General features: G+C 59.7%; 1 protein-coding gene across 1 annotated transcript in view; it reads left to right on the top strand.

The window, feature by feature from the left end:
• Positions 1-8,214: 8,214 nt before the first annotated feature.
• NOL4L (nucleolar protein 4 like) overlaps positions 8,215-23,264 on the top strand; it is a 130,232-nt gene continuing 115,182 nt past the window's right edge. Inside the window, exon 1 of the mRNA XM_040638153.1 lies at positions 8,215-8,535. Within this exon, the coding sequence (XP_040494087.1) occupies positions 8,215-8,535 (321 nt within the window). The remainder of the gene's footprint in view (positions 8,536-23,264) is intronic.

The raw sequence follows: 23,264 nt of genomic DNA, 5'->3' as shown, positions 1-23,264 counted from the left end.
TGAGTAAGACATGATTCTGTCTTTGAGGAGATCCTTCTCTGGAGAGAAGGCAGCCAAGTCAAAGATAATGACCAGCCCGTACGGTCATCGCTCTGAAAGAGAACAGCCGGGGAGCTTGAGGCGCCGGGGAAGAGGCATCTCACCCCGCCTGAGGGTCAAGGGAAGTATGGCAGAGAGGTTAACAGTCAGATAGGGTTTTAAAGGATGAGTAGGAGTTCTCCTGAAGAGAATTAGAGAGGAAGGGCAGCCCCAGGGGTGGGAGCAGCATATAGGAGTCAGTTGTGTTAAGGGTTTGTTGTTGCAGGGGTTGGAGACTTCAATGCGGCCGGCAGAGCGGGGGGCGGGGCTGGAACAGGAGAGTGAAAGGCCTTGAATGCTAAGCCAAGGAGTTCATTCCGGGGCATAATAGAGATCATAATTGAGAGAAGACAGCCTTTGGGTTGGGGTGGAGGGGAAGATCTCTAGGCCAGGAGTCCAGTGAGGAGGCCGGTACTGCTGTCTGGGCCAGACCAGAGGAGCCCAAGCTGCACTGAACAGATGGTCCCTCTGACAAGGATCTTCGGTTTGCGAGAAATCCAGCACAAAGAGACCTACATGAAAATGAAAAGGGCCTTCAAGCATGACTGAATCCAGGGGCTCGAGGAGTGCTGTTGGAAATCTGGCCACAGTCACATTGGTCTGGGGCAGGGGATGTCCCCGACGGCCAGTGTTCAGGTCAGTCATGCTCCAGCTACATGCTCCGAATATGGGGAAGGGGCAGTTTCTCAAAGGAACTTCAGACGACCTGGAGAAGGCTGTCGCTCGGCAGGTGAAAGCGACAGCTAACCACTCTGGGTGGTGAGCGCTGCAGCTTCCACTGGAGGACGGCCCGTGGCCTCGCCCTGGCCTCTGAGGCCCAGGCATGCCTCCTGACAAGGGGAGGAAAGGGGCCTGGAAGGGAGAGTGGCATGGGGGGTAGGACCGCGGTGGACCGAGTGGGCACTCTGGGAGGAAGGATCTGTGAGAACAAAGACACGGAGGTGAGAGTGAGCAGGATGTGTTCCCGAGCCAGTGAGCACACCGAGCCCCGAGGGCTGATGAAGGGGGTGGGGGGAGGTGAAGCTGGACCTGATGTCAGAGGTGCTTATGTGCCAGGTCCCCTCTGGCCTAACCAGCCAGGCTCTTTGAATACTCAGGTCAGGGGGAAAGAGTGGCTTCATCGCTCAGTAACCTCCTATGGCTCCCCATGGCCCAGCCTTGAGTTCAGAAGCCTGACCAGGCATTCAAGGCCCCGGCATGCCCATTGCCCCCTTCCGGGGCACCTACGCTCACCCGGGTGGCCACGCCCACCACACTCCAAACACACCATTCCCTTTCTACCTCCAAGCCTTTGCTCATGGTGTCTCCCTGCTCTGAAGCACACTCCCTGTTTGCTATCTCCACTCACCCTCTGAAGGCCAGCTAGAGGCCTCGGCCTCCAGGAGGCCTTCAGTGGAATGGGTCTCCACTCACTTCTCATTTCTGAACTCCCAGAGCCCTTTATTTATTTCTTTAGTAGTTAGTTAGTTAGTTAGTTTGTTTGTTTGTTTTTTACACATGCCTTAGCCCAGCCTGTCTGGTGGGGTCAGGGGGGCAGTCTGATGGACCTGAGCCTTGGAGCTGGTCAGATCTGGGTTCAAATTCTCCCTGTGCCACTCGCTATCTGTGTGACCTTGAGCGCATCATTTGACCTCTCCTTGATGACGAATATAAAATATGAACAAGGCCTCATGTGAGGCTCCAGTGTGGTTGTGTGTAAAAAGTTCCTGGCATATAGGCTCTCCTGCAGCTCTCACCACTGTTTCTATTGTTCAAATTAGGAATTAAGTCCATCTCACCCTCTACGAGCTCAGGCCAGGTAGGGACCACACCTGGATTTTTTCCCCAGTCCCTCAGTGCCCGGCACATAGTAGGGGATTTGGAAGGGCTGACCTGAGTGTTCTTGGGCCACGCGGATCCATGCTGCCCATCCCGCTCTGCCTGCATGAGGCTGGGGGTGGGCCCCGCTGGCCCCACACCTGCTCCCCGGGCTGACCCGGCACGCTGCTAGGTGCCAGCATCCAGCATCAATAAATTACTGGCAAGTTCAAGTGACGGGACAGATCCAGTGTCAGCTTCCTCTGTGTCATACAGGAAGGCTCAGGCCCAGGAGCTCCCCTCCATGAGCCCCTCCCAGCAAGGGCACCATCAGAGTGATAGAATTGTACCTACTGTGTGCCAGGCCCCATCCGGGCATTTCGCACCACATTTGATTGACGCCTCACAGTAGGTGCCGGCTCGATGTTACACGTGGGGAGGCTGAGGCTTGAGGAACGAGGTGACTAGCAATAGGCAAAGGTAATAACGGAAGACAAGCCTCCTTCCTTTCTAATTCGACATAAATCTTCTTGGATCTCATTGCAATTTTGGTTATAAAACACACGCACATTCATACACACACATTCATTTATTCACCAATGATGTGTGGAACACCTACCATGCGCCAGGCCATTCTGGACGTGGAGATACCGCCGTCGAGAGAGAACCCCTGTCCTTTCAGAACCTGCATCCCAGTGCATGAGATGCATGGAAACAAGGAAACAAATAAATCCATGGGCCCGAAGGTGCTGCTGGGTCTGTGGGTATGAACAGAGCAGGGCAAGGGGAGAGAATCAACGGGGGCGGGGGGAGCTATTTTGAAAAGGGCAGTCAAGGAGGGCTCCTCTGGGGAGGTGACATTTGAATGAAATTCCTTGTCTCTTTTATGCTTTCATTTCTGGAGAAGGGAGATGCTGGACTCAGAAGATTTTCAAACTCTGTGAGGGGAGCCGAATGCTTTCCCGGTGGATTGTGGTTCCATGGGCACCATGGCGTGGGCCATCGTAGGCGTGGACACATCATTCTCCTTCCTCTGCTCTTTGCTCCGAGTGCCTCTGTCCTAGGAGACCTTGGGCAGGGCTTCTCAGAGAAGCTCATCCGAGTCTCCCTGCCATGTGGTCCCGTGGCACCTTTTTGTTTTCTAATTCTCAACCCATCTGTCATCATCTTTGAAAAGTCAGCTATTCCCTGAGCTTCATGAGGGCTGGGTCCGGGTCCATCTTGTTTATCGCTGCGTTCCCAACACCAGGCGAGGCGACCGACACACAGAGGACACTCGCAACCACGTCCGGACACGTGGTAGACAGGTGTATCACGATGAGAGCTAGCATTTATTGAGTGCTTAGTCTCACAACAGCCCTGTGAGTTAGGGATACTCATCACCCCCACTTCCCCAGCGTTGCAAACCGAGGCTTCGAGCAAGGACCGCATGTCAGGCCACTCGACAGCAGAGCCCGTTCCGAGCAGGACACGAAATGCTGAGACGGCTTGGTAAGGGCGCGGCGGGGAATGTGGTGAAAAAGGCCGTCGACCTCCATCTGAGCTATGCATTTTTAGAACAAGCCCGTTTATTCTTTCATTCGTTCCCTCACTTTAAAAAAATTTATTCATTTATTCAATAATTGCTAAGCCTCAGCTCCTGTGCGGGGCCCTGGTAGGTACAGGTGACCAGGCAAACGTGAGAGCGGAGCAGCCATGGGAGCCCCCGAGCCAAACTGAGGGATCAGGAAGCCTTTCTGGGTGAGGTGGACCTAGGGCAGTGGGGGTGGAGGCGGAGCAGCCTGCAGGGGGAGGTGCTTTGGAGTGGGAGGTGACAATGGCTGCACCGGCTCTTGACAGAAGTGACACCAGCTCCTGGCAGTGGAAACCACCTCTCCCCAAGACTCCCAGGCCTTCCTGCTCCTCCCCAGCCCTGGGTGGATAGGCCATTGTGGGGCCTGGGTCACCCTGCCCCTCCCCAGGCTGGGGTACGGCCACCTCACCTCTGAGTTGTAGGGATTCCCACTCACCTGGGCCTAGAGTCAGAGCTCAGTGAAAAACGGGTAATTTGGGCCAAACCAGGTAAAGGTTCTGCCTGTGGCCCTGAGCCTCTTCCACTCTGCGGGACTCAGTTTACCCATCTGTAAAAGGCAGAGTTGGTATTGGATACTCTCTGCAGACCCTGCATCAGTAACCTCTTGTGACCCAGGCCGTTCCTGTCAACATCCCACAAGGACAGGAGCCCTGGGGGCCTGAGTTCCCTGTGCTTCAATCCCAGCCTCCCTTGGACATCTGGACTGAGGGTAAAGAAAAAATCTGAGGGATCTACTGACCTTGATTAATGGGACAGTCTACTTTGTCCTTTGAGCAGGTGGTGGGAATGGGAAGAAAAGAGGAGCGGTTGCCCCCTAGGACCATGACGGCCCCCCTCCCCAAGCTGGACATCGTGAGAAACTCACCTCCCACCCACATACTCTGGGGCAGGACCCCTGCTAAAGGCCGCCCACTGAGGGCTGACATGAATAGGCTAGAGGTCCAGGGATCTGTCTTGACAGAAGTGGGTTTGGGCTACAGTAGGCCTCTCTCATTCTGCTTGGCCACCTCCACTTTTTTGAGATGTGCCTAGTATAGAGTAAGCCGACATACAGGAGGAGAGAGCAAGGCCTCTGACCTCCAGGGCCCCTGACCACAGACCCCAGGGCCTCCACCCCTCACCTCCTCTCTACTCCTCAAGTCTCTTCCCTCTTTACTACTCACCAGTGGCTTTGCATCACATTTAGAATGCGATTCGAAGTCTTTCCTACTGTCCCCGGCCTTCCAACCCCTCCTCACTCTCTTCACTCTGGCCACACTGACCTTCTTTCAGCTTTTGGAAAATGCCAATCTCTTTCCTACCTCAGGGCCTTTGCACATGCTGTTCCCTCTGCCTGGAATGCTGTTCCCTCAGAACATACCATAGATGGCTCCTTGTCATTTACCTCAATGTTCAAGTATGCCATCCCAGAGGGGTCTTCCCTGATCCCCCTAAGAAAAGCGGTCCCTCGTGTCCATTTGCTCTCACAGCTCCCTATTTCCATCAAGGCCCTTTCCCCAGGGTGTAATTATTATTTTTTTAATTTTATTTTTAAATTTTTTTAAAGTAATCTCTACCCCAACATGGGGCTTGAACGCACACCCCCAAGTCACGTGCTCTATTGACCACCTCCCCCACCCCCCAGCAAGCTGTAATTATTGATGGCTGATTTACTCCACGGCCATCTTCCCCACCCGTTAGTGAGCTCCACAAGGGCAAGGACCTTCAGGATCCCGGAGCTATATCCCCAGCACCTGGTGCATAATGGCTGCTCAAGAAATGTTTGTCGAGGGGCACCTGGGTGGCTCAGTCGGTTGAACGTCTGCCTTTGCCTCAGGTCATGATCCCAGGATCCTGAGATAGAGGCCCCCATCGCATGGGCTCTCTGCTCAGCAGGGAGCCTGCTTCTCCCTCTCCCCCTTCCCCCTCCCCCCTGCTTGTGCGTGCTCTCTCTCTCTCTCTCTCTCTCTGGCGTGCGCATGCACGCCCTTTCTATCTCTCTCAAATAAATAAAATCTTAAAAAAAATGTTGGTTGAATGAATGAAACACAATAAGCATCAACAATGCCCATGTTCCTCCGGGAATACTTTGCAGCTTCTGTGAAGGAGGAAAGGGCATTTACTGGGTACCCATTATATGCCAGGCACTTCCATGTATATTATTCTGTTGAACCTTTACAACCACGACACCTTCTCCACTAAACAGAAGATGAAGTTGGGGTTCAGTGAAGGGTGGATTGATGGGTTTACTCCATTGGGGAGCAGCCAACTGGGACCTGTGGGCATGAAGAATGCCCATGGCAAATAGTGGTCAGGATTCTAGCCCAAATCTGTTTGACTCTACAGGAAGCCTAGGTTCTTTTCACTGTGCTAATACCTTCTGCCACATTAGAACTCAGCCCAAGACTGGTAACCAGGTTTCTAGATTCCGAAAGGCAGGCAAAGACCCAGACTGCATGGATGGGTGGTCTGGCTTAGTGGTTACTGAAATGGGTCTTGGAACTGAAGAGAGAGACACAGGCTCAAATGGGGGCCCCACCACCTAGGCACCAAGGCACCTTTGCTGAGAGAGATCATTAGCATTCCTGGGCAAGGGCACTCTTCCTCTCAGGAAGGAAGTCAGCCGTGGGGTAAGTGTCACGGGATATACTGGAAAACTTGAGGCATGGGCTTCCAAACCACGCAGAAGCCCCTGCACCTCTGGGGCTGGGTGTCCTTTAGGCAATGCCTTCGCCTCTCTAAGCCCCAGTGGTCATCTCTGAAAAATGGGCATGCCAGCATGGAACCAAAAAGAGCTTTTGGGAAGATGAAGAGGAAAAATGACTATGGAGTTGTTGGTGTATATAAAGTAACATGGAAATGTAAATTATCTAAAAATAAATCTTCTATGTGAAATGCAGAGCGAGGTTGGGGCTTGGAAGACCTCTTTGTTTCTTTTAGCATTTATTGGCACCTACTGTGTGCCTGGTACTGTGCTAGGGCCTGGCCATGTAGGGATGAGTCAGACATGGGTCCTGAGCATCTGGAACTGCCTACCTACTGGGAGAAGTGAGGCGGGCACACACAGCGTGGGGATCCCTCCCAGTGGGATGGCAAGGAGCGGCTTCCTGTGGGATGCGGTAGCAGGAGACAGACAGCCCTGGTCTGAAACCCTCCCCTCCCCTGCACATGACCTTGAGCAGGTCAGGCTACCTCTCCAGGCCCCAGGCCTTCATCTGCAATATGGGCCAATCCCCTCTGCCTCTGAGATGCCTGGAGGTGGCATACTGTAGGTTCCAGAGTGGGGGACCTTGGGATGGGGTAGCCCCTGGTTCCTAGACAAAATGGCCCTGCACTGGTCAAAATCTGGGCCTCCGGTTTGAGTCAGGACTTGCCTGCAGGAGTGGCCTGGGAACATGGGGGTGGGCCTAAGGGAACACTAAGGACAGAAGCCAAGTAATTCCTCCTGACCTGTTAGGAAAGGAGGGCAGAAATCCCAGGGCATTGGGTTGTGCCTTTTTATGTTCCTGATTGCATTAAGGGGGAGGGGGCCAGCTCTACCCAAGGTCAGTCCTGCCCAGAGAGGAAGGCGATAGGGGGCCACCTCAGTTTACTCAGCAAGAGATTCTAGGTCTCGGTGCACCCATGAAGGCAGGGTGTCTTGGGATGAATTTGTGGGTGTGTGGAGTGTTGCCCGAAGCCTTGGTGGGGTTGGCCTGCGTGAGGCCACGCGCCAATGTTGGCAACTTCCCTGGGGCCTGGGGCTGTCCCAGAGCAGTGGGGCTGGCAGAAGTCAGGCCTGCCAAACTTCGGGGAATTCGGGGTGAGGGGACAGGGAAGGAAGTTTGGGCCCCCGAAAGGCGGCGGTTTGGGGTTCCCCAGGGGAACACTGCTCTTCTGGCGCCGGGCTCGCACCGGAGAAATCAGGCCAGTTGCGGGAGGGAGGGAAGGGCGCCTGCCCTGTACCGCCCGCGCCCGGCTAAAATCGGGCGGGGCTGCCCGGGGAGGCCGGAACGCGCGTGGCCGGGCGGGGTCTGAGCCCTACTCCCTGCGAGACCGCCGGGTCCGGGCGGAGCGCGGCCTGCGAGGCTCGGGGCCAGGCCCGGCCCGGCCCGAGGGAACTCGGTCCCCGGGCTGGGCACTGCGCGCCTGCGGCTGCTGCCCTCTCCGCGGCTGCGGGCGCGGCGGCCCCCGCGCCCCCAGGGGCCGGGCCGGGGCGGGGTCTGGGCCCCGCGGGCGGGCGCGGGAGGGAGGGGGGGACGGCGGCGAAGGCTGCGACGCTCTAACAGGTGGGATCCCGCGGCGTGGTGGAGGCGGGCGCGGGAGGAGGAGGAGGAGGAAGAGCAGCGGCGGCGGGAGCCTGAGCTGGAGCAGGATGAGCCGCGCGAGCTGACAGCCGCCGCCGCCGCCCGCGCCCAGGCTCGGTCTCTCTCCCCGCGCCCGGAGCCGCTCCCCGCCTCCCGCCTCCCCCGGCCGCCCGCGGGGCGGCCCGCCCCCTCTGCACCTCCGGGCCCGGAGCTGCCTCCATCGCTCCCGCATCCCGGCCGGGGGGGAGGAGGAGGCGGAGCAGGAGGCGAGCCGGAGCCGCCGCCGCCAACGCCGCCGCTGCCGCCGCCCGAGCAGGACAGAGCGCGCCGCAGCCCCGCGCGTCCGGCCGCCGCCCGTGCCCATCAAGCAGCCGCGCCGGAGCCACACCGCGGGACAGCCCGGGCCGCGGCGCGCCCCGGCCCGGCCCAGCCCAGCCCAGTCCCGGCACCGGGCGGCCCGGCGGCCGGCCCGCCCCCGAGGGCGCCGGGCGCGGCGGGAGGATGCCGAAGCCGACGCTGCTGCTGCGCGGGGGCTGGGAGCGCGAGCGCAGCCCCGGGGACTCGGAGCTGGGCCGCCAGTTCCGGGACTGGTGCCTGCGCACCTACGGCGACTCGGCCAAAACCAAGACGGTGACACGCAGCAAATACCAGCGGATCGCCGAGGTCCTGCAGGGCGGCGGCGGGACCGGCGCGGGCAGCGGCCCGGCGGCCGGCGAGAAAGGCAAGTTCCAGTTCTGGGTGCGCTCCAAGGGCTTCCGCCTGGGCAGCGGCCGGGAACCCAAGATGGGCCAAGTGGTGTATGTGCCGGTCAAGACGGGCTCGGTGAGTGCGCGCGCGGCGGCCGCGGGCCGGTCCCGCCGCGGGGCTCGGGGAGGGCGGGGGCGGGGTGTGGGGGTGTGGATGTGTGTCCGAACGTGTGTCCCCGAGGTTGTCCGTGGGTCTGGCCCGCCCGAGGCGCACGCGTCCCTGCTCACCCGCCCGCCCCGGCCCGCCCAGGCAGCGCTCCGGGTTCGGGGCGTCCCTGCCCCCCTCTGCGCCGCTGCCCGGGCCGTGGCCGTGCCGGGCGGGCTGTCCCGGGCAGCTCACCCCAGCATGTTCCGTCCTCCCGTCCCCTCCCCCAGCCAGCAGGCGGCTGCTCCGAAGCCCGAGCCTCCCCCCCTGCCCGCCCCGGGGCTGCCTGTCCCGGGCGCCTCGCGCTCCCGCCCCCGGGCCGGCTGGGCGGTGTGTGTGTGTGTGTGTCTGTGTGTGTGTGTCTGTGTGTGTGTGTGTGTGTCTGTGTGTGTGTGTCTGATATGTGTGTGTGTGTGTGTGTGTGTCTGTGTGTATGTGTGTGGAGGGTGGTGCCGCGGGAGGGGGGGCAGGGGCAGCCACGGGACGGGGAGTCCACTCGGCTCCCCAGCGCCAGGGGAGGGGGCCCGCCCGGGCACTGTCTCCCCGACCCCACCCGGGGCTGGCCCGGGGAGGGGCGGCCCGAGCCGCAGCCTGGCGCAGGAGCAGCCTCGCGCGGGTGGGTGGGGCGCCCCCTCCGCCCCCCGGGCCCCTAGCTCCCCCCTCCCCGGGACGGGGGCGGCCTGACCTATCCATCCCCTCCCCTCCCCCGTCCCCGGGGCAGGCCCGGTCCGGGCGGGGTGGCGTGGGGGAGGGGGCGGGGAACCGCAGCCGCCAGGAGGGAGGAGGCGGGCGGCCGGGCGGGGGCGTCCCCTCCGGCCCGGGGCGCCCTGGAGAGGGCGTGCGGCGCGGGCCCCGCGGCTCCCCCGCCGGGACCTCATTGTTCTGCAGCGGGTGGGGGCTGGGGGGGGCGGCTGCTCGCGGGGCGCTGCTGAGCTTTGAACTTTCCGTCGCGGAGACCCTCCGTTAGTGCGTTCAGCCCCCGGCCCGGCCCGGCCCGGCCGGCCTCCCTCCCAGCCCCCCTCGCTCCCTCCCCGGCCTCGCCCGGCCCGAGCGAGCGAGCGGGGCCGCCCCGCGCCGGCCTCCCTCCCTCCCTCGCTCCCCCGCTCCCCCCTCCGTGCTCCTCCCCCGTCCGGCCCGCCCGCCCCGCGCTCAGCCCAGTCCCCGGCCGGAGCGGGCTCTTCACACACAATTGATTCGGTCGTTACGAAAAGTGCACTTGTCCCCTCCCCCTCCCCCTCCGGCGGCCGCCCGGGCCCGGGCCCGCGGGGTGAGGGGGCCGCGAGGGAGGGAGGCGGGAGCCAGGGAGCGGATCCGGAGGCGCCTCCCCCCCCGCGCCTAGGGGACGGGGCTGCAGGCCGCGGGGAGTGGGGAGCCGTGAGCGCGGAGGGCGGGCGGCCCATCTGCGAGGAGCGCTGATAACCGCGCCGCTGCCGCTGCGGCCGCCAGCAGCCCATCTGCGCCGCTGCCGCCTCCGGCCGGACCCGGAGCATGGGGCCGGGCCAAGGGGTGCGCCGGGGCCGGATTCCCGGAGGTCGAGGCTGGAGCAGTGGCCCACCCCGCTTGAGTCAGGGACACCCACCCCCCCAGTCCCAATCAGTGCTCTCCCCCAAACCCGGGGAGTCTGGGTTATTGTCCCCTCCCCTGATCGAGTCAGGGACCCCTCCCCCAGCCCAAATCAGTGCCCACTTTTTCCATACGGGGAGTAAGGGCCATTGCCTCTCCCCAGCTTAGGTCAGTCTTCCCCACCCTGCCAGTTCCATACCCCCTTGGGTTCTCCCCCATCTTGGGCTAGTGTCCCCAATCTAAGTGTGGGTTTCTTTGAGGTCAGTGACCCCTCCCCTGGGTCAGTGCCCTCGGCCATCCAGGCCAGTTAGCACCTCCTGCCCCAGCCTGGTTATCCCTCTCCAGGGAGCTGAGTCTTGGTTCAACCTTCCACATAGTGGAAGGCAGGATCCCCCACTCCACCCACTGCTGAAGTTGGGAGGCAGGTGACCCTCAGACTTGGCAGCTGGCTCACTGGTTCTCTGTGTGGGTCCATCTCTCTCCTAGGGAGTGGGCATCATGGGGCAGTCCCTCTACCCTCTTAGCAACGCTGCTTGCATGGCAGAACGAGCATGAACGTACACACACACACACACACACACACACACACACATCCAGGCCACATGCAGAAATTGGGTGCTAGGCCTGGGTTCCAGCTCCTCCCAGTCCAGCTGGTCTCTTCAGATCTTTCACGAGGCCCGTGCTGACCCGCCTCACCTATCCCTGGCATCAGGGGCCTCACAAGCCTCCACCCTGGCTCCCAGACCAATAATAAGCCTTCCCCAAGGGACCACCTGCCTGGGAGGCAGAGAAAGGGGACCAGGTCTCCCTGCCCAGGCTGCCAGGGGGACGACAAACACAACAGAGCAGACGTGCCGTCCTTCGACAGCCACTTCTCCAGTCCCCATGCCTTCCTGCCTGGCCTGCTGGTCCCCAGAGAGCCCGTTAGATACCTGCCACTCGCCCAGCCCACTGGAGCCAGCCGCCCGAGCTGCCCCGAGTCCTGCCACCCCCATCTCCAGGCACCTTCCTGGGGCTCAGTAATTATTTTTATATTTCCATTTTTCTTTCCACTGATCTAAGAGGAACAAATCCTGCTGGGAATTCTGGGCCGGCCATGGCCTCTTCCTGGGAGGGGCTGAATGGGACCGTCTTTGAAAGGTGCAAAGGACATCCCCTACCTTCACTGGCCTACACACACGCACACGCATGCACACGCACACACATGCACACACGCACACACAAAGTTGCCATGCCTCTGGTGGCAGTTGGGAGACATCCGGTAGTTTGTCCTGGGTGGGTTTTCGTGAAGGTCATCGGGCCGTAAACCTTTGTCCGACGCACTTGTTTAGCACCCACAGGCCTTGTGTCGGGGACGCGGTACTGGGGCCAGTGGGACTCTGCCTGCTCCTGGGCACCCAGCTGGTGGGGGAGGCAGGCCTCGCTAAGGGTGTGATAAGAAGCCCTCGGAGCCGCCAGGGGAGGGTGGGCAGCAAAAATGATTGCAGGGAAGAGGGGGTGTGGGCGTTGGGTCATCCAGCCGCTGAACCAGGGCCCCTGGCGCGCTGTGCGGCCCCAAGGGTGGCCGTGGTGTGTCATCTCTCTTCCATGATGTTCTCTGGCCGCCCCCTCCCCGGGCCCCCTTGCCTCCTCCCACAGCCATATGCGGCGCTGTGGTCGGGCCCTTCCCTAGTCCCGGCCGCCGCGGGTCGATGATCTGACACCACTTGTCCCGTCCCATCTGGCCCTGAGCTTTTCTGGGTGTGTGTGACAAAGGCTTAATCTGTCCGGACGGGCCCAGGGCGGAGAGGAGGGCGCGGGGAATTACACTCTGCTGGGGCCTCCTGCAGCTGGGGCCCGGGCGGGGGCGGGGCGGGGCGGGGGTCGAGCTGGAGCCTGGGCGTGGGGGAGAGGCAAGTTGGTCTTCAGTTTGCAGGTTGTCACAGGAAATAGAAGTGGAGGCGGAGGGCTGAGGGCTGAGGGCTGAGGGCTGAGGGGAGGAGGGCGGAGTCCTCCACCCGCGGCACGGGGTGCTCATGGGGATAAGATCTTTTTATGACAAGAGCCAGCCGGGGCCTCCTGACTGGGCAAAGCCTGGTTAGGATTTATTATTTCTTGTGTTTGGCCTGCTCCGGCCTCTGTGCACTGCCAAGCAGGGGAAGCAAACCCCTTGGAGGCAAGACCCTCTGATTCCGCTCCAGCGTTGGCCACAAAGTGAACCAACCTCTTTCCTTTTCCTCTGGTCTCTTCGAGTGGGGCTGTCCCTACCCCCCAACCCCCACCCAGGGCCTGCAAGGGCCACAGGTTACGGCTGGGGCGGGGCCCCGGGCCATCTGTCAACTCCCAGGACCTCCTTGCAGATAGATGTTCTCAGCTCAATTCTACCATCTTCCGGATGGGAAGACTGAGGCCTCGAGAGAGGTGCTTTCCGCTAGTGGGGAGCCAGGACTGGAATGCAGATTTCTGTGCTCCACCGTGGGCGTCGTGGGCCCATCCCAGGCTGTGAATCCCCCCATTAGAGCACCATCCCCCGAGGGGGACGCCAGCTTGCCAAACCCCAGTGTCAACATTAGGCTTTTGCGAGCCGGACCCCAGGTGTTCTGCTGGCCAAATTGACTAATGGTGGTCTTTTCCCAGTTTGCAGACACCGTTCATTTAGTGGAGAGCATTTTCTCAGTCTTCGGTCTTTCTCCCCAGAGCTTTTGTGTAAAACCTTTGGCACCTGCGGCCACCGGTCGGGGCGGGAAACGGCCTCTGACTTAGCACCGTGTAATGTGTGCTGTGACCTTCGCTTGAATTCCTCAATGTTTCCTGCTTCTCTCCAAGTTATCACCACAGTGACCGCTTCTGAGTCACCTACCGTGTGCCTGTCATTGTGCCGAGGGGTTAACATATATCGACTTGTCAGATTCTCGCCATCCCCCAGAGGTCAATGCTGCTATTCACGCTACCCTCCACATGAGTAAACTGAGGCTTAGCGAAGTGTGGGACTAGGCCTCGCTGCTGGCGGGGGCAGGCCCTGGGCTTGGCTACTGCTTGGACACGTCTCCGTTCCGACCCCTTCTGAGGGGTCTTGCGGCCCAATCCCTTAGAAAGCATAGGTCCTTCGTGACAAGCATTCAGTCCATTACACCTTAATCTGAATTAGTTTACAAGAATCCCTTTGCTCAAGATGTCCGTGATCACAGGCTGGTGCTCAAGGCTGGATTGGCTCTGCGCGAGGTGTCAGGGGACTTCACTGGGGCTCATAAGGATGGGTACGGGGCGAGAAGAAGGGAGGGGACCTCTGTTGTCCTGGGTCCTGGGGGACTTTTGAGGAGAAGGTTGACGGTGACATCTGGCAGGGGCCCCATTTGGATTTCTCATGAGTGGCAGAAGTGGACTATTTTGTCAATTAAGCCTCGGTGATTTGGGCGAATGTGGTCTCGGGCACTCGAGGGGCTGTGTTTTGGAGCCTGGCTGATGCTGGCGGATCAGGCTCTGCTTTCCTGGGGCCTCCCCGCCAGGACCGAGGTCACTCTCTGCTGGCCGTGGGGACAGCACACCTCCTTCTTCCTTGGGTAAAACCTGGCATGGCCCCAAAGACTGCCTTCTTGTCCTGGAGTGTCTGAAAGTCCGGAGGACCATCCGGGACCCTAAAAATGCGGCTGGGAAGCCTGGGGGTGAGCAGCTTGTGGCTGTGGCTGCCCGGGGACAAAGGTCCAGAGCCTGACCTAGCCTCAGGCAAGCTTGGACTTCTCCACACCAGCTCTTACCTTGGAGACTGTGGGATTGATCGAGTACCGTGCATAGGCGCGTGTGCTCACGGGCTAGAGCATGTGTGTGCACGAGGCTGTGTGTGTGTGTGTGTGTGTGTGTGTGTGCAGCAGTGTGACTGTGTGGGCGTGAGTGTGCATGTGCTTGTCCATGTGCAGGCCAGGGATGCTTGTGTGCCTGGGGCAGTGTGTGTGTGCGTGTGCGCGCGCGTGCGTGTGTGCCGGTGGAGGGAGACTCCATGCCTGTGGCTGTGTGTGACCGCGGGCGTCTGTGTTGGCAGATGTGCAAGCACCTGGGGCGTGGGCATTGGCAGACCACGAGTGTGAGTGTGCGCGTGCACACATATTCCAGATCCTCTTGAAGAAACCCCAGCAGTCTGGCAGTGCAGGGCTGACAGGGGTGTCCTTCGTCATCGCAGAGGCAGCCCGAGCCGGCACCGTGGCCCCTTCTGTCCTCGGAGCCTCAGCAGCTGTGGAAGTGAAGTGTCGGGGAGGCAGTGGATGTGAGAAGTGGTGCCTTGTCCCTGTCCCTGTCCCCATCCTCCATGACAGTGGCTAAGGCACCTCCTCGTTTTTAGCCTTCCCCCTCCTCCTCCCTGACTCCCTGCCGTACAAGGGCACTCACTGAGCCCAAAGCCAGCACCATGGAGGGGGGCTTCTGGGAGAGAGGGCTCTGAACTTGAAGTGAGAGGGGTCAAGACCGATGGATCCCAACTCAACCACTTCCTTGCCATGTGACCTTGGGCAAGTATCCTGCCTGACCTCTCTGCGTCTTGCTTTCCTCATCTGGAAAATGGGCTTGAAAGCCCCACTACCAGGAGGCTGGGCAAACTGGAAAAGCTCCGCTGTCATTTGAGGGGTTCTGTCTGCTCACTTGTATCAAAGCCAGGCCTGGACCCCTAAACAGGAGAGGGAGTAGAAGAGAGCTGGGTGAGGGCCCGCCATGGTGGGCAGCTTATTAGAACGAGGACTCCTGAGGCCACTTTCTCCCCCTGGCCCACCCTGACACACAGGGGAGGGGAAGGACTTGGGGTTTCAAGACACGGGGCCCTGGGTTCAAATACCAGCTCTGCCCTTTCACCAATTTGACCTTAGTTGGCTCGTCTGTAAAAATGCAGCTGATCATTCTGTCTCCCTCACAGCACTGGTATGAAGATGATGCATTAAGCGATTTAGAGCTTGAAGAACGGGCAAGTCCTAGGAAATGTTAGCTGCTGTGTGATCTCACCGAGCCTCAGTTTCCTGATCCGGAGAATGGGGATGACGAGGAAAGCTGTGGTAGATACTGAAAGAAAGCACCCAGCCACGTCCCTACTGGTGGGCAGTAACTGCTGGTTCCTTAGGGTTTGTGTTGGGGTCGTTTCTGTGTCTCCAGGGCCATTAGGGGCTGGTTAGTGTTGTCCTGAATTGCACAGAACATCAGAAGACTCCTGATGAGGGGCTCAGGTGTGGCCTGAGCCTCCAGAGCCAGGGACTTGAAAGCTCAGGGTCTCTCTGCCCTGGTTGCTCCTGCCCTGCTCCAAGCCTCAGTTTCCCTAGTTATTACAGAGGAATGCTCTTTTGGTCCCTCCTCTGAATCCCTTCCTGATGCTGGGTGCCAGGTCCTGGAAGTCCAGGAGGGGTGCTGGAGGGGTGAGGCTGGGGACCCTGCCAAGGCCTGTAGGCATCCAGCAGGTAGAAAGGTAGTAGGATGAGCATCCTGGAGGCCTTCTCCCTTCTCCTTTCTGCCCCCTCATCCCCACCCCTGCTCCGGTCCCTGGCCCGGAGCTCAAGTTCTGGGCTCTGGGATCTTTGAACACAGGCTGCTTTAATGACTGGCTTCCGAGGTCAGGGGCCTGAGCCCGTCTCCCGTGTTTTCTAGCCCCTGCCGTGTGCTGGACACTTTATTTCACTTAATATCCCCGAGATTCTGTGAGGTAGATGAGAACTTGGCATCAGGGAGGCCAGGGGACCTACCTGAGTCCCACAGCGAGGAAGTGGCAGGGCTTGGGCTCCGTAGCTGTCTGACCTTCTGTGCTGCAGGGCGTGGGGGCGGGGGTCCACAGGGCCCTAGCTCTCTGCACCTCCCCACCCCAAGCGTATGGGGTCCCCTCATCTGGGGCACGCCACAAGAGCTTCTCAGAGCTCAAGGCGGCCCTTTACCTGCCCAAGACCCAGCCTGGTGGGAGACAGATGTCCCCCCCATCTTTCCCCCTCACCTCAACGGCAGCTCCAGACCCCGACCCAACCTGGGCAGGCTGCAGGGGTGGGGAGACAAAGCAGCTGGGAGGCTGGGCCTGTCCTCTCCCCACAAAGTCATCCACTCCCTCAGCATCCGGTCCTCTAGGCCAGCCCCGGGAAGGGGGGAAACTAAGGCTGAGAACAGAGGGAGCTCGCTCAAGGTCCCAGAGAGCACCAGAGCTGGGTGTGAACAGGCAGGTCACTCGCCCTCATTTACTCTCCCAGCGTTCCCATCCCAGCAGCCCCATCCTGTCCCTGGTGGCCACACCTGGGAGTCCTGTTAACTGTCTCCTCTTAGAGCTCCTTGTCCCCATCCAGCTGTTTGCAAGTACTGTTGGTTTGACCTTGAAAATACATCTCAAATTTCACCTTCTCACCACCTCCACCCCTTCCAGCCACCCCACTGTGCCCACTCTGGCCCCCCTGTAATCCCTTCCAACTCACACACCAGAGAAAACTTTGCAGAAAACAAACCAAATTCTCACCTGCCTCTGCTCAGAACCCTCCAAGACCCCCGTCTCACTTAAGGCAAGAGCAAGCCTTTCCTGAAGCCTCCGCGGCCTGGCGCGGCCTGTCCCAACTGCCTGCTGCCCTCACCTCACTCCGCCCTCCCCCTGCCCACTTGTGGTCTCAGCCACACTGACCTCTTTGCTATTCTAAAAACTACCAAACACAATTCTGCCCCAGGGCCCTTGCCCCAGGGCCCTTGCCCCAGATCTCTACATGGCTGGTTCCTCTCCTCTTTTGGGTCTTTGCTCAAATGTCACCTCCTCAGAGAGCCCCTCCTGGATCACCCAGTCAGGACCATTTTAGGTCCCTTGGACCCTTCTCACCCCCCCTTCTATGTAATTTTTTTCTCTAGCTCTTATTACCCCCTGATATTATGTATGTTTTTTAGTTTATAACTTTATAATCTGTCTCCCCATAAGTCGGTGAGCTCTGCCAGGGCAGAACAGTCTGTTTTGTCCATTGCTGTGTCCGCAGGACATAGACTAGCTGCTGCCCCGAAGGGACCCCCCAATTTGGGGAGCAGCATATGCCTCAGAGAGGAGTCTGAGAACGGCCCGTCCACTTCTGTGCTCGGACGGCCTCAGGAGCCCCAGGTCCAAACCATTCCTCCTGCCCAGCAGTATCCAGGGAGTCCTCAGGAAGACGACATTTGAGCTGGACCTTGAGGGCCCGACCAAATTTTTCAGTGAGAGCAAAACATGGGGAAGCTCATTCCAGGGGGTGGGAATGAGAGCAGGAGCTCGGAGGTGGGACGGGTTTTCACAGGTTAGCACAGGTTATGCATGATGGTAACCGGGGCCACTTCTCCGAGGAGGGATGTTCTGCAGAACATTTCAAATGGGGTGGGGATGGGTAGATCAGGTCAAGAACTGCTGTGGGGTCCTGAGAGGATGAGCTGGTGAAATCCGTTGGCGCCAGATGGAAGAGAAGGATCTGGAAAGCCACTTGGAGGAACTAGTGTGTCCTTATCTCCCCTTGTGTCATCATGAGGAAAGCAAGGAGTCCACAGGAGGGTTTTTACTGGAGGGAGATAAGGTCAGATTTGGGTTCTAGAAGGAACTCTCAGAACACTGGGCAAGAGGAAGACAGTCCATGAAGGAGAAACAGGAGGTAAAGGAATTGCAAGGTGCAGAGAGAGAAGGCCAGCTTGGGAGGAAGAAGGGGAGCTGCCTTCCTCGTAGGACAACGGACTGGGACAGGGTGACCGGGGAGGTGTGGGGGGAGAATGATGTTCGAGGGTCAGGGTTGACTCAGTTTTCTTGGGTGGAAGGAGGGGAGGTTAGGCCACCAGGAATGTTGACAGATGTACAGATCTGGGGGGCAGGGGCAAGGGCCTGTGGGCAGAGTCTAAGAGCTGTCCTTAAGGCCAGTAGCATGTGGCAGTGGGGGGCTGTGGAGAGCTGGTGACTCCGGGTTCCGGAGTCATCGTGTCCACGGGGCCACCTTCCCCGCCTGGAACCTTCCGTGCCCCGGCTGGGACCCGACTGCAGGCTCCTGGGAGGCCTATGCTTGGGTGGATGACTCATCGTTTTCTCGGCATCCCGGCATCCCCGGGCTGAGGAAATGTTCAAGGAGACATGGGGCCCTTCCTTTGGCAGGCCGGGCCCTGACTGGATGCTGGCGGGTGGAGAAAAGTGCACTCGGGGCCTCGTCTCCGAGCGTCCTGAGGGCGTGTCTCCAGGAGGCCCTGGCTTCCACAGTCCTGTGTGGTCCTCAGCCCCCCTGGGCGGAAGCTGTTATGACCCCATTCTACAGGTTGGCAAACCAAGGCACAGCCTGTGTGGGCACCCAGCTAAGTCAGCACCTCGTGCTGCGGTTTCTTCATCTGAAAAATGGGTCTGGTGATGGTCCCTCTCCAACAGGCTTGTTGGGAAAACCAAGGGACAGAATCACGTGAAATGCTTAAACAGTGGGATGGTCATGTTTGTTGGGGTGTGGAGAGCGGTCTGCCCAGGCGGAGGGGCTCTCTACTGGGTAGAACAAAACCAGGGAAGAAGGAGAGGAGCACGGCCGACAGTAGACCTGCGTTTGGACCCCAGTGCTGCCACCAGCTTCCGGTTCTGGGTGAATGGCTTGTCTGCTCGAATCCCTCGACCCCTTGTGTATAAGTGGTGATAACCCACACCCTATGGGTAGCTGGGAAGATGCCCGAAAACCAAGCCTGACAGGCAGGCCACAGAGTAGGGGCCTTAGAGGCCCCCCTCTCCGCAGTGCAAAGATCCCCAAACCAGAGAGCCATCAACCTCTCAAGGGCAGCGAAGAAGCACTTTGTGGGGCGACAGGAAAGCCTGGGGGGGGGTGGTGTTCGGCTCAGAGAGCTCCTTCTGGGAAGCCCCATGGGGGATGAAGCCTGTCTGGGAGATCCGGAGTTGGGACAGGAGCACCTGGGGACAAAGGGTTTTGTGTTGACTGTGAGCCCCTGCAAGTCAGAGGAGGAGTGGGGAATGTGGAGGCAGCAGCTGAGTCCAGGCTCTGCCGTTCATTGCTGGGTCGTCTTCGGCAACTCACTTCCCCTCTCTGAGCCTCAGTTGTTTCATCTGTAAAATGGGGGTGATGGCAGCTGTGGCTTCACAGACATCTCGCTTCTACACTACGCTGTACGGTATGGCGGCAGCCGTGGCAGGGTGTGGGCATCGCGAAGCCCTCCGTGAAAGGGGGCTATAATGACGATTCTGGTTGTGACTGAACCGATAACCCTCGAGTCTGTGATGAGGCCGCGCGGAGCAGTGCCGCTGAGCCCGGCTTCGGAGCACAGACTGGCCCCAGGTTTGAACGGAGCGCTGCGACTCACCGGCTGGAGGACCTTGAAACAAGTTGCTTCCCCTCTTGGATCCTCAGTTTCCTCCTCTGTAAAATGGGCCCGGTGGTATTACCCATCTCACAGGGCTGCTGCTGGGAAGGTGAAGAGAGGCTCCACGTCAGGTACTCAGCACAGGAAACAGGAGCTTTTGTCTCTTGCACCCGCAGTGCGGCCCGGCCCGTGGCAGTTCGATCTGGGAGGGGGGGCCTGGGAGGGGCCGGGGGGCGCCTGCCGGAGCAGAGAGGTACCGGAGGGCCAGTGGCCAGAGCTAGAAGGGAGTGCAACAGGAGTGTGTGCAGGGAAACCGGAAGGGAAGACTTCCGGCAGCGGGGGTGGTCTGCTGGCTTGCCCCCCGAGGATTGGCAGACCCCCAGCCCCAGAGCTGGATGAGAGAAGGCCCTGATAGAAGCCAGGGGCAGAGGGAAGGCACTGCCAACTGAAGCAGGTGGGATGTAGAGGCCAGAAGTCCCGCTGGTCCAGCCAGAAGTTGGCTCTCGGGGAAGGAGGGGGGCAGTGGGCTTCCCAGGGTCCAGGCTGCCCATTTTGGGGCTAAGAGTGGGCATGCTCCCTGGGCCAGAGAGCCCTGCGTTTAAATCCTGCCTTATCATCCAGCTGTGCGACCTCGGACGCAGCTCCACCTCCTCTCGGAGCCTCTGTTTCCACATCTGTAAAATGGGGATGGTAATACCCACACCCTTTGAGGGTTGTGGGGGTCATTTGAAATACATAGAGTACGCAGCGAGTGCCCGCTACTGAGCAAAAACAATGACAGTCATGACACAGCTAGTACTTGTGGGGTGCCTACGGAGAGCCAGGCACTGTTAGCACTTTACGCACGGGACACCCTGTGATTGTCCCAACATGACTACCTTTGCAGTCCTCATCTTGCTGATGAGGATGTCGGGGCTCAGAGAGGTTGGGTACCGTGCCCGAGGCCACACAGCTGCTAAGAGGCAGAGCAGGGACGTGAGTCCGTACAGTGGAGAAGTGTCGTGTCCTCAGCTCCCTGTATCACCTGTCCTGACAGCAAGTGTCAGATCCCGGGGTCCCCTGTCGTATTACACAGGCTTGGACAGTGCCTCTCCCAGACTGGAGAGGCAGGCACGCGTCTCTCTAGCAGAGTGTGTGGACCCTGGGACACACTAAGGTGCAAATGGGATCTACTGGTAGGGTTGACCCTCGGGGTCACCGAGGAAGTCTTTGGTTCAGGGGGGACCAGGCGGTGACCTGGGGCCTCACAGCCAGCTGGGCAGCCACGGGGAGCCCTGTCCCCGTCAGCACCAGCGTCACAGCCAGCCGCCAGCAGCCCTGAGCGGGGGGCCGGTGCCTCATCCGGGTGGCGCTGAGGGGCGTCAAGGCAAGGAGGGGTACCCTGGGGATTGGGGAGGAGCTAGGGAGGGCTCTTGGGAGATGGAGAGATGGGAGATGAGGGGCTGGGAGCTCCCGGGAAGGGGAAAGGGTGCTGTGGACAAAGGAGCACAAGAGAAGCATGTTTTTCAAGGCAGTGCGCGCACAGGACTCAGAGCAACAACAACACAGCAGCCAGCAAGGGGGTGAAATGCCCAGCCCACCCCGTCCCCCTCCACCTGGAGGGGGTCCCGGCCTTAGGTGGCCCGTCCGATACAATTGGCTGTGAGCTGGGCTGCCTGGGTTTGAATCCTGAATCCCCTGTGTCCTCACTGACGTGGACAAGTTACTCAATGTCTCCGGGTCTGAGTTTCTACATCTAAACCGGGGTAATATTCGGGCCTGCTTCTCGGGACGGTCGCCTCACGCCCAGCAGAGGCCCGTGGCCGAGCGCTCAGTGAGCAGTGATGCTCGCTGCAGCCGCCGCTTTGCGGGGGTCAGCGCTGCACCTGCGTGGCCGTGTGTACCGTGCGTGTGGTTTCAACGCCCAGCTGCCCATGCGGGTTCTGAGGCTCAGTTTTCACGGTTGAGGCAAGAGGCCGAGGGGGGAGGTCAGCCCGATGGCCCCGGATCTCCAGACAGGCCTGCTATGGGGGGGTGGTTCTGACATCGACTGGCCGTCAGGAGCTGGCCGCTGCCTCGTCCAGTCTGGGGACTGGGGTCTGGGGGGACTCGATCCGCCGCTCCTGTGCTGGGGACACCAAGTGGCGGTGGGGACAGGAGGGACGAGGGTAGCTGTGGAGAGAGCCCTTGTCCAGGCTCCGAAGATGGGGATTCGGAGCCCTCCTCAGCCACTTCTCAGCCCTGCCGTTCCTGAAGAAGTGCCCGGCTCCTCGCCTCGGTTTCCTTATCAGGATGTGGTTCGGACTGTGGTGAGGCGCCAGGGCAGCCCTGCGGGCGCCACAGAGCCCTGGGCTTGTTCACGCGGGACCCCACATGCGGGTCCCTGCCCCCAGTGGGTCTGCAGTGGAGCGAATGGTCTTCTGAATGCAGAAGACCCCAGTTCCGGAGGCATCGCTGTCGAGCTGAGACTAACCCAGGCCTGGGTGCCAGTCCTAGCTCTGCCGCTTAGTAGCCCAGGGACCTTGGGGAAATTAATTAGCCTCGCTCGGCCTCGGTTTCCTCCTCTGTAAAACGGGCGTCGCAGTGGAACCTGCTGTGTGGAGTGTGGGGTGCAACTTCAGAGGCTGAGCCTGGGGCCTGGCGCACGCTAGAGCGCTGTGATCCGCGGCAGCTGCAATTATTTTAAGGAACTCGGACTAACCTGAGAAGGCCCGGCGAGCAGCACAGGGCGGCAGGCAATGCATTCATTCACGGACTCATTCAGCAAACGGATCGGCACCTGCTTTGCACCAGGCCCTGTTCATTCATTCCAGCAAGAGTCACTAAGCACCTACTATGTGCTGGGAGGGGTGAACAGGACAGACTTGATCTTCACCCTCCCGGTAGCTGGGGGCAGCCCAGGGCCTGACGTGCCATGCAGCTGGTCTGCTCAGGCAGCCAGGCCCCTGCCCCTGTTGTGCCAGGCTTGCTGAGCTTAAGGGGGCTGCTTCTGCCTGGCGTCCCCAAACTAGCCCTGCCGTCCCCAACATCTGGCTCCTCTGGGTCCCCCTGTCCCGGGGAAGTCAACTCTGAGGGGTGTGGGGTGTGCAGGACCTTTGCTACCCCCCACCCCAGTCACCTCCTCCCTGGCAAAAGCTCATTGTCCTTCCTCGTACTTCCTCCCTCTTCACACAGCAGCCAAACTGCTGTATTAAAAAGGCAAACCTGACCATGTTCCCTCTCTGCCCAAAACCTTCTTGTGGGTCCCCATCAGCCTCTGAGCAAAAGACACCAAGGCCCACAAGGCCCAGCTCTGGCCCCTCTCTCCACCTTCTGGACTCCTGCTCCCTGTCTTCAGCCACACTGTCCTCCAGGCTGCTCCCCCAGCCCTCGCTGGGCCCTGCTACAACGCCACCTCCTCAGTGAGGCCCTCCCTGACTGCCTTTTTTCTTTCTTTCTTTCTTTCTTTCTTTCTTTCTTTCTTTCTTTCTTTTTTAAAAGATTTTATTTATTTATTTGAAAGCAAGAACGAGCAAGGAGGAGGGGCAGAGGGGGAGAGAGAGAGAGAGAGAGAGAGACGCAGACTCCCCGCTGAGCAGGGAGCCCCATGTGAGGCTCGATCCCAGGACCCAGAGATCATGACCTGAGCCAAAGGCAGATGCTTAACTGACTGAGCCACCCAGGCACCCCCTGACTGCCTTTTCAAAATGCTTTTCATCCCCATGTTCTTGGCCCTTTCCCCTAACTTTGGAGGCTTTTTATTTATTTATTTGTTCATTTATTTGTTTATTTTTATTTTTTTAAATATTTTATTTATTTATTTGACAGAGAGAGAGAGCACAAGCAGGGGGAGCAGCAGGGAGAGCGAGAGGCAGATTCCCCAC

Source organism: Ursus maritimus, unplaced genomic scaffold (genome assembly GCF_017311325.1).
Source record: "Ursus maritimus isolate PB19 unplaced genomic scaffold, ASM1731132v1 scaffold_22, whole genome shotgun sequence".
NCBI lineage: Eukaryota > Metazoa > Chordata > Mammalia > Carnivora > Ursidae > Ursus > Ursus maritimus.
This window is presented reverse-complemented; position numbering and strand designations above follow the sequence as displayed.